The 12,615-nt window shown below is 39.5% G+C and overlaps 1 protein-coding gene across 1 annotated transcript; it reads left to right on the top strand.

Annotated features, from left to right (window-relative positions):
• The first annotated feature begins 1,850 nt into the window (after positions 1-1,850).
• Positions 1,851-10,925, top strand: LOC140562753 (clusterin-like protein 1). Its single transcript, XM_072688613.1, has 9 exons — positions 1,851-1,962; positions 2,125-2,273; positions 3,593-3,763; positions 3,842-4,358; positions 4,466-4,564; positions 6,925-7,136; positions 7,261-7,454; positions 8,228-8,261; positions 10,917-10,925. Exons 1-9 carry the CDS (start codon positions 1,851-1,853, stop codon positions 10,923-10,925), a joined length of 1,497 nt encoding a protein of 498 aa, XP_072544714.1.
• Positions 10,926-12,615: the final 1,690 nt, after the last annotated feature.

Genomic DNA, 12,615 nt, shown 5'->3' with positions numbered 1-12,615 from the left:
TTTATACAGATGTTTTGTATCTTACATCAAGTAATTAAACACCAAAAGAAATAAGAAAAAGAAGAAAAGAAAATAAAAAGTCTGGAAATAAAAAGTAGGCTGAAGTGCTTTAGAAAGAACCAACAGATGCAAAGATGTGTATGAGAGCATCAAATAAAAATCTAATAAAATCACTGAATATAGAATTAAACAAAAACAATCAAGAAAAAGTAATTTACATTTAGGGCATTTTGCAGACGCTCTTATCCAGAGCGACTTACAAAAGTAATAATAGCAATAGCAATACCAACACTGTTCTCTTTATTATTTAATGAATCACATTTTAAATTATGATTGTGACTATTATTATTATTATTATTATTATTATAATTTTTGTTGTTGTTATTGTCATTGTAAATGATAGATAATATTAATCATTTATTTATGTATTATTATATTTTATTTTATGATTGAGAACAATTATTATTATTATGAATATTAATATTAATATTATTAATAATAAAACACTATTTAATTAACATGCAGTATTGACTACTGACTAATGTTGTTACATTATATTACATTATTCTTTTTATCAGTAATTTAAGTATTTATATTTTTCACTGTTTTTAATAAACTATTATGTAGTTAATTTAAATGACTGCTAACTATTAATAATAATAATAATAATAATAATAATAAATGACTATTTAACTAATGTTAAGTATTGACTACTGACTAATATTGGATATTTTATTTGCCATCATTATTTACTTCAATTCAATTTGTATTTTTGATTGTTTACAACACTACTTATTATAAATGTAGTAATAATAATAATAACAATAACAATTGTTGTTGTTGTTACAGAAGGATTTAGGGAATTAATATATCTGAGTTGAATTACATAATCCCAGAGAAAAGCGTGTCCAATAGGAGTGTCCCTTGTTTCCTATTGGACAGTCTTAATCTTTGATTTAAAAATATGAAAAATAGACACTTTTACTGTCTTATTTTTTCTTGTAATTTTGTGTGTGTGCATTACCTCTCACCCATAAACAATCTCCTGTGTGCAGAAGAATACAATCTTACCATGACATGCATTAGTTAACCTAATGGGATTAGACGGATAGCCTAAGGGGGAGCATTATGCTGAATGTTGGGTGTGTATTTCTCAGAAAGAAAATATGTGTGAGCCTATGCCCTGCCACAAGAGAGCTTGTTAATGTAGTTACTTTGGCCAAACAGATATTTTGGAAGCGTTTGCATGGATTTATGGGCAACATGAGTATGAAAGTCTAATAGGATCTGCGCTACTCAGTGCTGTATAAATAGTACGGATAAAGGTAAGGAGATGCAATCTCTCTCTTTCCTAGCTTGTGTTGTCTGTCGATCATTTGTCAGTATTGGACTGAACAGCTTGGCTTAAAATATTTTTGGGATGTGGTAGATTAGTACTGTTTGCATGTGCTAATGATTGTCAGAAAATAATGGCTGGCAGCATGTCTGAATGTGTTTAGTGGTACTGTATAAGTAGAGATGGCAAATTCAGGTCCAGAAAGTAAACATCCACCACAGGATTTCGTTCCAACTGCCTGGGCTCGAGTGTTAATGTTTGCCAGCCCCCTCATAACCTTAACATGTTCTTACTGTTTTATCAGGAGGCCTAAGACCCCACTCGGTTTATAAAACGTCTCTCTGACCATCACATTGAGATCAAATCAGTTGAACTTAATACACAGTTAAACATCTACAGTATTCAGTTTTAACTGATACACATTCAGAATATGACATGAACAGAGTAACTCATCCGGCCTTTCCTTTACATGGGCTTCAGTCCGCTCCAGCAGTCATTAGAGGACATGGTGATGATGCCGCTGATCATGACGATGCAGCTGGGTCTCTCGCTCCTCCTCTGCTGCCTTTCTGTCACTCTCGGTGCCCCTCGGCCTCCCAGACATCTGGATGAAAGCCAGCTGAAATGTAGGATGTTTACATTGAATTACAACTGAGAGAGACTCCATTCACTGCATCTCAGTTTTCTTCTGCTCTGTTACAGCAAGTCATGCATCCTCTATTTTTAAACATGCTGAAGTTATTACACTTAGTATTGTGTTTGTGTGTGTGTGTGTGTCTTTGTCACAGTGTTGTCTGCAGAGGGAGTGCGGTGCGTGAATGAAGAGATGAAGCGAGCCCTGCTTGGGGTCAAAGAAATGAAAGAATCAATGGACAGAACAGCAGAAAAACAACAACAGCTCATAAAGACCCTCAAACAAAGTCACGACAAGAAGAGGGTAACACTCTTGGACATTGCATGCACACCACGGACCAAATGCCTGGGGGGGGGGCACTCTAAACTTTAAACTTTGTAAAAATAAACAAGAAAATGACTGGTCTCTGTAGACCACACTCACAGCTCGAGCTTTGGCTAGTCTACATTTTTTTAAATGAGGTAAAATAATGTTTCAGGGCATGCTTAGACATTAGCCTTCCTGCAAAGTGCAAATGTTTGTGGACACCCTACTTTAAGTTGCACCCATTGATGACATAGACATGCAAACAATAGGCCAGAAAAGGACTCTATGGAGCAGATGCCTAATGCTAGACATGGGCTGGAGGGGTACAAAGCCCTCCAGCTCTGAGCTGTGGAGCAGTGAAAATGTGTTGCAGTATTTCCATTACTTTTGGGATGTGTGGTAATCATCCAACATCCTGACCTCACAAACACTTGTGTTGCTGAATGCAATCAAATCCTCAAAGCAATGCTCCAAACTCTTCTATTCTTAGCCTAATCCTCCTCTATTCTAGACATACAACCTACAACTTTAAAGAGTATCAACTTCCCCCCTAACTGTCCAGATAACTCCAGTTCCAGGTACAAGAAACTAAGCAGAGAAAGCAATAGGTCCTTTTTCCCATGAACTAGAAACAGCCAGACTGTGGTTTTGACTGGAATACGTCATATTCTGCTTCCTGTGTCCTTACTTTTTTGTTGGTACATAGCATTCTCCCTTTTCTTGACATAATCAAAATGCTAAATGACTTCCATTGAAGGTTAAGAAGGTTTTCTTTCTCCTGTAAATTTCTCATTTTGGAGATACTAAGATTTTGTTCCACCAGTGATGGTATGTTTTTACTACAGTTTGTGTAAAATGCCCAACAACCATGAATATACAGGCAATATAGGCTTTTGGTATGATACATGTGATCCCAATCAGGTTAGTTGCCCACCCCCCCAATCCCCCCCAATCCAATCCAAGTCTGTTAATGTCGATTACCACTCGGTTCTGAATACACTCTTTAGTGCTGGTTCAAAAACAAAGAAAGGTGTGCGGTTCTCCCGCTGGTGAAACAGAGCGTTTCAGTGTTTCACTGCAGACTCTCCACTCTTTTATTTACCTTCTGAAAACGTCTGCACTGCTGCCAGTTAGGCAATAATGCCTGTTAATGACACTTTGAGAACACAAGATGAAGCTTTGAAGACCGTAGTTAAAACAAAGACTCAGAACCGGATTATGATTAAAATAGCCGATACCCAATCCATTCAAATATGACTGGATCGGATCAGGGTATCCCTAAATAATACTCTTCATACACTATGTCCTTTCACAAGGGAGCAGAACAGCTGGCCCAGGAGGCTGAGCAGAAGCTGCAAGAGGCCGAAAAGCGGTGCAAGGACAGGCTTAGGCCGATGTGGGAGAAGTGTCGTTCGTGTCTAGAAGCCAGATGCGGGTCGTTCTACACCTCCCCCTGTCGACAGAGCTCCTCCTCCTTCTCGCTCCAGGTTTGTGCCCATGTATGATGTGCTCCTTGTCCACCTTTATTGAGTGATACTAACAAATCCTATTCAAAATGTGTTCAGGTAGAAGAATTTGTCCGCAGAATGGCCTCCAAACTCAACGAAGACCAAGACCAGCTCTTCAACCAGAGTCCAGACAATCAGCTTGAGATTCAAAACCAGACACAGATACCAATGAACCCAAATATCCAAGAATATCAAAACCAGGGGGGGGATCACAAACAGCTCTTGGAGGTCCCCCCACTGTCTAACATGGACAAGGACCTTGTCTGGATCCAGAATACATTCAGTTACGTAAGGTCAACAGTGGCCTCACTGCACTCACATAGCTTAGCTTTAGTCTCTGCCATGCACCAGGAGCTTGGGTTGGCCTTCCTCTCCACATTTACTGAAGCTATCCAGCCTGATGCCTCTTTACCAAGTGAGCGACTTCAGACTGGAGGATTTGCTCTGAGTGGGAGTCTAAATGTAGGAGCATTTGACTCATTCATGGAGACGGGACGAAGTGTTCTGCACGAGGTCAGCTCTGCTCTTACACAAGTGACTGAGGGCAACGGAGGAGAGGGAGTGGCTCAGAGAGGTCGGTCTGAGAGTAAACCATGTGTGCCTAATGCATGTTCATGTGTATTTATGGATGATTTTAAATGGTTGATTCTAATTCAGTCCAACCCTACATTCACTTTGCAGCATCAGGTGGTCAGCTGTGCAGGCACTTGCGCAGTCTAGGGTCAGAGTGCAGACAACCACAAAGTGAGTGTGACAACTGCCACCAGGCCCTGCTCACAGGTACACATACCCCCTCTCTACATGCATGTTCTGCTTTCTGAATACTTCTTTTGGTGGTTCAATGAAGTATAATCAAATACCTGTACAAAATAACCCCGGCCCTGGTATGTTGCTGGTTCTTTCCCTCGGACTGGCAGGAAGTAAGGGTGGGGGGAGTGAATGGAGCAAAGCGTTCTCCTTCCTCAGCATTCACAGCTAAGGTACCCTAGAGCAAGGCACCTAACCCCGATTGCTCCTGGGGCACTGAGGTAGCTGCCCACCTTGCCCTGGATAGGTTCACTTAGTTTGCATTGTTTAGCCACAGTTAAACATGTTTAATGGGTAGTAAGAATGTAACTTCAGATTACAAGTATACTTACAACCCTGTTATTTAACCTCCAAATGAAACATGCTCAGATTCTACAGGCTTGCAGAGCCTGCAAATTATAGCATATTTTTTTACACTGTAATTAAAACTCAAATCTTATCAAATAGTGTTTAGATAAAGTCTCTGGTTGTGTCCTATCAGCACAGTGGTGTATTTTAGCATATTTTATGTTCACTGCCATTTTATGAATGCAATAAGCCACTAAAACATATCAATTTAATTAAAATGATAATTAAAAAGGAGTGTTGAAGATGCTCCAGAATTTCAAGCAGTATTTTCCTTGGCTGAGTTGAATAATAAAGCAGTAAGCCTCAGCCAAGGAAAATACAGCTTGACATAGAGTTAAATATCTCTAAAATCATGAAATCTTGTTAACGGACATTAATACATACACATTTACCTATTTACCAAAACTAATAAATAGCCTTAATGACCTTTATTGTTAAATTATCTCCTTTCAACTTGTGAAAAAAAAAGTAAAAAAAGAAAAAGAAAAACCTTTTTTCATGCTAATATGTAAAATTTTAAATTTGTACTTTTGCTTTTATACATTTTTTTTATTTGGGTTTAGGCAAGTTTAGCTGGAGTTAAAGATGTTTAAACTGGAAGGAGTGGACACTCTGGTAAGAGTGTTTGGTTGAATTATTGGTGTATGTAGGAAAGGGCAGTAGCCTCGGCCATTAATTATGACACGACCGGAAGCCGTTTAACGCTACAATGTACGCAATGTAAGCAGTTTGACCAATAGTTGATGTAGCTGCAGGTAAATGTAGGTCAATAGTATCGGTGAGAGGGCGGGTGTTAGACAGTTTGACCAATAGTTGATGTAGCTGCAGGTAAATGTAGGTCAGTAGTATCGGTGAGAGGGCGGGTGTTAGACAGTTTGACCAATAGTTGATGTAGCTGAAGGTAATTGTAGGCCAATAGTATCTGTAAGAGGGCGGGAGTTAAGCAGTTTGACCAATAGTTGATGTAGCTGCAGGTAAATGTAGGTCAATAGTATCGGTGAGAGGGCGGGTGTTAGACAGTTTGACCAATAGTTGATGTAGCTGCAGGTAAATGTAGGTCAGTAGTATCGGTGAGAGGGCGGGTGTTAGACAGTTTGACCAATAGTTGATGTAGCTGCAGGTAATTGTAGGCCAATAGTATCTGTAAGAGGGCGGGTGTTAGACAGTTTGACCAATTGTTGATGTAGCAGAAGGTAACTGTAGGTCAATAATTTCGGTGAGAGGGCGGGAGTTAGACAGTTTGACCAGTAGTTCATGTAGCTGCAGGTAAATGTAGGTCAATAGTATTGGTGAGAGGGTGGGAGTTAGACAGTTTGACCAATAGTTGATGTAGCAGAAGGTAAATGTAGGTCAATAATATCGGTGAGAGGGCGGGAGTTAGACAGTTTGACCAATAGTTGAAGTAGCAGAAGGTAAATGTAGGTCAATAGTATCGGTGAGAGGGCGGGAGTTAGACAGTTTGACCAATAGTTGATGTAGCTGCAGGTAAATGTAGGTCAATAGTATCGGTGAGAGGGCGGGTGTTAGACAGTTTGACCAATAGTTGATGTAGCTGCAGGTAAATGTAGGTCAATAGTATCGGTGAGAGGGCGGGTGTTAGACAGTTTGACCAATAGTTGATGTAGCTGCAGGTAATTGTAGGCCAATAGTATCTGTAAGAGGGCGGGTGTTAGACAGTTTGACCAATTGTTGATGTAGCAGAAGGTAACTGTAGGTCAATAATTTCGGTGAGAGGGCGAGAGTTAGACAGTTTGACCAGTAGTTCATGTAGCTGCAGGTAAATGTAGGCCAATAGTATACGGTCACCCTAGCATTAGAGGAAACTGTAAATAGGTGCAGTGAATGGAAATAAAATTAGGAGTAACTGCTTATATGAATGTGATTGTTTTTACCTACATTTTCAGTTTATTTTATCCTTAATGTTCATTTATATTTATTTATTTATTTATTTGACATGAAGCTGTATGTTTGTGTGTTCCCTTTAGAGTGTCCTGAAGTACCTGAGCAGTACTCTGAGCTGAGTGAAATCTCCCTGCTCTTGAATGCCTCCCGGAGTCAGTATGAGGAGGTGTTGCAGGTGCTGCGAACACACACGGAACACACACTTCGCTGGGCCGAGAACATGACACGCAAACACGAGTGGGTCACACACACCGGTAACGGCACCGCTCCAGCACATGTCTTCAGCCTGGTGAAGGTACGTACACGCAGCCTGTACGCGGCTGATGAGTTGATGATGACAGCTATTATATTAATAGTAGAGATTCTCTTTATGAAGAGGACAACACTCACAGTGGCTGTGCTTCTGTCCCCCCTCTCAGCTTGTCCCAGGTCACTCCGGTCTAGATGGAGGCTCCAGGACAGATACAGTGGTGGAGGTGTCAGTTCTGGACAGCCCTGTCCTGTCTTTCTCTGTACCTGCTGAGCTGCAGTTATCTGACCCGGCGTTTATTCAGTACATTGCAGAGGAGGCCCTGCTTGCATACCAGAACACTCTGCCCAATGCACTTCACTCGTAAGTGTGTGTGTTTGTGTGTAATGGCATTAGGGCGTCCCACAGAGGGCCTTTGTAAGGCAGTATGTAAATGACATGTATTTTACAGTCCAGCACAGCTTGGTGCTCAGGCACCCCTGATTCAGTTCACCAGGTAATGGCAGGTTCAGTCAGTATATTTGAGCCGTGGTGATCTTTTTTTATCACAGTGCCGCAAAAACCTTGTATCTCAATTTTTTAATCAAAGTTTTTCATTTTTACATTTACTTTACATTGTATGAAAAAAAATTAAATACATTTTACGATGAATAACTTGGAACTAAATCTTTTTACACTGACCTCCACTGAAAGTACAGAAGGTTCTTTCCTTCTCGCCGATTTGGAGATATGAGGTTTTTGCATGAGTATCATACAGGTGCCACAGAGGCCATAGAACAACTTTTGTTTACTTAAAGAACTGAGATCATTCTGAGGAGTGCAAAGATTGTTGTAAGTCTTCTAATGTAAAGGGTCTACAGCAATATCAGGATTCCTTCAGGAACCCCTTTACATTATGGTGAAGTTCTTGAGACCATAGGAACGTTCTTCATACTCACACATTTCAAAACTGTTAAAGAACCTTAACTTAAAGATTTAGAGGAATCAAAAGTGGTTCTTTTGGCTTTTTCAAAAGAGTGTTTGGCCATCTGAGTCAACTTAGCAAGTTAAATTAGTAATAAACACAAGTTGTACTTGCATATTAAGCAGAGATTCATCCCACTTCTCACACATATTTGAATATTCTACCTTCGCAGGTGTCAGAGTGGCCTTGCTTCTCCTAGCTCACAAGTAAGTGTACGATTACCTAAACCTATCTACTAGTTTTTAGGTTTTTTATTTTTTAGATGACCGTATGGAGAGTAACTCCTGTTTGCCCTGGTCAGCAGAGTTAGATCTGAGCTGAGAATGTTCTGGGCAGAATTGAATTGACTGTCAAGGGTCTTCACATCTCATTACCAGGCACTATTAAGGCTGGAGTACACCAATCAGACACCAAACAAACGACTGGTTGGTGTGTTATACCTGTGTTTGATTGTTGGGAGACTTTGGAATGTCCTTCCCTCCTTTACTCTGGTTCATTTGGGTTTCTGGAGGTTCTCAGGAGAAACTGCATGTATTAGAATGTATAGAATGGGTACTTTGGCCTTTAGGTCACATTTTCTTATCAGTTGCATCTCCATTACCACTTGATCTGTCTCATAGAAACATGTTCCTTCTTTTTTAATGCAAATGAATCATCTTACGAAGTTTGGCCCCAGCTTCATCCCCGTAGGTCACGTTCTTTTCAGAGCCTAGTGACGTATTGGTATCTTTATTTAACGATGTAAACACAGCGTCCTTACTGTTGAGCTCAGAGGGTAGATTACACGTTATTCATGCTTTATTTATGAAATATGGATTAAATCAAAAAACTACGTCTCATTCTCGTACCCCTCCCTTATCTCTCTCTCACACACAGCTGCTCCTCTCTTAGCTTCTGATCATCCATATATCTCTTTAAAAGTTGTTGAAGGATTTTCTCTATTAAAGCTTCTGTGTCCGAGCTTTGTCATGTCTCTCTCTCTGAAGTTCTCAAAACTACGCTGAGATATCATAAGAAAAAAACTGATTCCTATAGACAGTTTATTAAGAATAATAATGTTCTACCCCTTCAAAAATGATCAAGGTCGTGGTAGCTAGCATTTTAACTTGTGATTAATCATCAATAATCACAGAATACTGTTGAGATTAATGCCATTAAAGTTTTAAAATCTGGTGTTCTGGTATGGAATGACCCAAATACCATATGATTCTGACAGTGGGTCCAAATAGATAGAGGAATATCCCAACATCACTCCTACAAAATTATTTAAAAAAAAAGGTTTTATATTGATTATTATTATTATCATTATTATTATTATTATTATTATTATTATTATTATTATTATATTCTAGCTTCGAAAGCCAGGTCAGAGTGCAGGGTCAGCCATGCAATAGCTACCCTGGAGCAGAGAGAGTTAGATGCCCTGCTCAAGGGCCCAACACTAGCAGCTTAGCCGACGTGGGTATTGAACTCACAACCATGTGATCAATAACCAAACACTTTTATATTTTAGAACCTATTGGAATTTGCAATCATAATATCTACATGAACGTCTTTATTGGGACACCGACACACTACACCTACAATACAGTCACTCACAGTTGATGGTGGAGTATCTAAGAGGGAGGAAATTTTACTAACTGAGTTGTTGTTGCGACAGTGGCATCCTATTACAGTCCCACTCTGACATTCAGTGAACTCTTTAGAACCACCCATTCTCTCTCTAATGTGTGTAAAGGTGAACTGCTTGGCTAGGTGCTTGCTTTTATATGCACCTGTGGCAATGGGACTAAATGAAAGATTGCAAATTCCATGATTAAGAAGTGTGTCCCAATACTTTTGTTCATATAGTGTGTGTGTGTGTGTGTGTGTGTGTGTGTGTGTGTGTGTGTGTGTGTGTGTGTCATGTCTGTGTTGAAGTCGAAACCTAAGCAATTTGCAATTGCAATTTGGTAGGCAGATGTGGTTTTGGAGGAACATAGTAGGCATTGATGGGCAGTAAAAAAGCCAACTTGCAAATCAGAAAACCCCTAATCAAATCAGAATTGAAAAATAAAATATGACCAAACGTGTCTGACCAAACACGTTTGACCCAAAAATGCATCTTTTAAACATCATTTGACATTTTGATCAAATAAAATAAATATTACATTAAAATATGCCTATCCATTCCATTAAAAGATGTTAAAAACATTGATTTTCAGGAGAAAAAAAATGTGTCTTAGTGTAACATGATCTTATTCCAAGCAATTTGGAGCCTTTGTATTGATACAGTCATCAAAAACAATTCTGTGTGTTGGGCCATGAGATAAAGGCCTTCTCAAGGGTTCTTTAATAAGGGCATTGAAGATATAGATAAAGGACTGTGCCTATAAATAGTTGGATGCTTAAATGGCTTTTTGCCTGGTTAAAAGGCTCTTTGCATTGGTGGAAACCCTTTTGTAGAAGGCTCAATTTAGCCCCAAAAGGGTACCAATATTGTTCAGAGATAAAAAAAAAAACAAAACAACTATTTGCAGTATAGCATAGAACCCTTTTTGTCTGAAGTGTACAAGACTTTGTCTCAACAGTGGCTACTGTGACTGCCTCAAATGAACGAGTGCAATATCCTAGACAGATTGGTTTCCAAATAAAAGTCTGAGTTGAAGGATAGCCAGCCTACTGCTACACTTTAAAGCAGCATGCTGTAACACTTGTTGATGCTCCACTGCCCTGTAATATGAAGAATAGCATCTCTACTGTTGCAACTCCAGGATCAGGACACCAGAAACTGCACTTTTGTAACTTTGGTAAATGAGCAGGAAAATGAGGACTGTGGGCAATAGCCTATTCTTATGTGCTGTGTTTCTACATGCTTACAGGATGGCTGATGGCTGATGGCTGAAGCGGACATGAGAAGCGATCAGCAATGACCTCCTCTACGCACTGTTAATAAATTGCAGTTAGTAACCAGCCAGATTACAAAGACAGATTCCACCTCTGTACTGACAGAAAACACTGTATATACAAGTCAGAGTAGACTGGCCTGTTCGATATGAGGCCTCTTTATTGTAACGCACAAAAGAATTGCAATGATCTTAAGTAACCTCATGTTTTGGCTTGTATTCATCATTCAAAGCGTCACCATTTGCTAATTTAATAAATGTTAACTGTCAAACTGGTCATCTTTGGATGTCCCAATGTTGTTGTTTTTTTATTTTCATGTACATGATCTCATTCCGAATGATCTATTAGCAATGTGATGTCTTACAGCTTAGTATTATTATTATTATTATTATTAAACCTTTACAATCAAGCTCAATCAAGGCCCTTATTTCTAGGTTTAAATAAAAATTTGCGTTGAAATAATAATAATAATAATAATAATAATAATAATAGAGCAATAAAATGTTGGAAGAATGTAAAGAAATGAAGATGTACTGCTTCTGTAAAAGCAACTAATGCAGAACTTCTGCTGGAGGGCTTCTTACCACAGGTAGGGGTACATCTTGCCCCTCGCCTCCCTACCCCCTGCTGGCTAGCAGGCTTACACTTGCACTGAGTTAGCATTGTTAACCAACATAGATATGGCAGCAAGTGTGTGATTTTCAGTTAGCCAGCCTTGACTGTTTGTAGCCTCAAAACAAGAGCCAGATGCATCAACCAGCATTAAGACATCCAGAGCTTTTCTGCTTAACTTATGGAACATATTATATATGAAATATTATCCGTAGCTATAGCAGTTGGTGGAGCAGATGTCTTGCTGGCTAGGTAACATAAGCTAATCTACAGGGCCGGCCCAAGCCTTTATGAGGCCCTAAGCAGACTTTCATTTGGGGCCCCTCATACCACAACCTCAGCACCAGAGGCTTTATCATTTCATAGGGAGAGAGATATTGTGCAATACGCTGAAGCGCCCGGGCCTTTATTGACCACCCAAGCGGCGCAAATCTGCATTTGCCCAACAGTGGCAGCAGCCAACAGCAGAAATTGATTAACCTAATGTTGGTGTGCCAAATATGAAAGTGAATTAATTTAAAGACACCTTTTACCTGTGTAATACCATTTAGTTTTATTTTTTTAATGTTATTGTTAAAATATGCATTTTTTTTTTTTATCATGATATCTTGGTGGACCCCTTGGGGCCCTAAGCGGCCACATAATTTGAGTATGCCTTGGGCCGGCTCTGCTAATCTACACTGAACCACCCTCCTGCCTAACAAATGCCATTCAGATACTAACATCAGCTCTTTATCAATTCGAGATGGTTTCTGGCTAACCTGATCCGCATCCCAGATGGACAGGGGATGCGAATCAGGTAGTGACACTTGGTCTTTCTCAGAGGAGCTGCATGCGATTATGAGTATTCCACGTCTGATAGCTTACACTGCTTGTACACAGATATATTAATGCGCTATGAAATTGTCACAGTGCACTGAGAATTCTGTATTTTCTGCAAATTCTGTGTTTTAGGTGTAGTAGTAGAGCAAAGTAGTGCACTATATAGTGAATAGGGCACATTTTCAGACACAGTTCATTGAGTAGATGCTAAACTCAAGTCTCCTCTATTGTGTTATTAGT

Source organism: Salminus brasiliensis, chromosome 9 (assembly GCF_030463535.1).
Source record: "Salminus brasiliensis chromosome 9, fSalBra1.hap2, whole genome shotgun sequence".
Lineage (NCBI taxonomy): Eukaryota > Metazoa > Chordata > Actinopteri > Characiformes > Bryconidae > Salminus > Salminus brasiliensis.
This window is presented reverse-complemented; position numbering and strand designations above follow the sequence as displayed.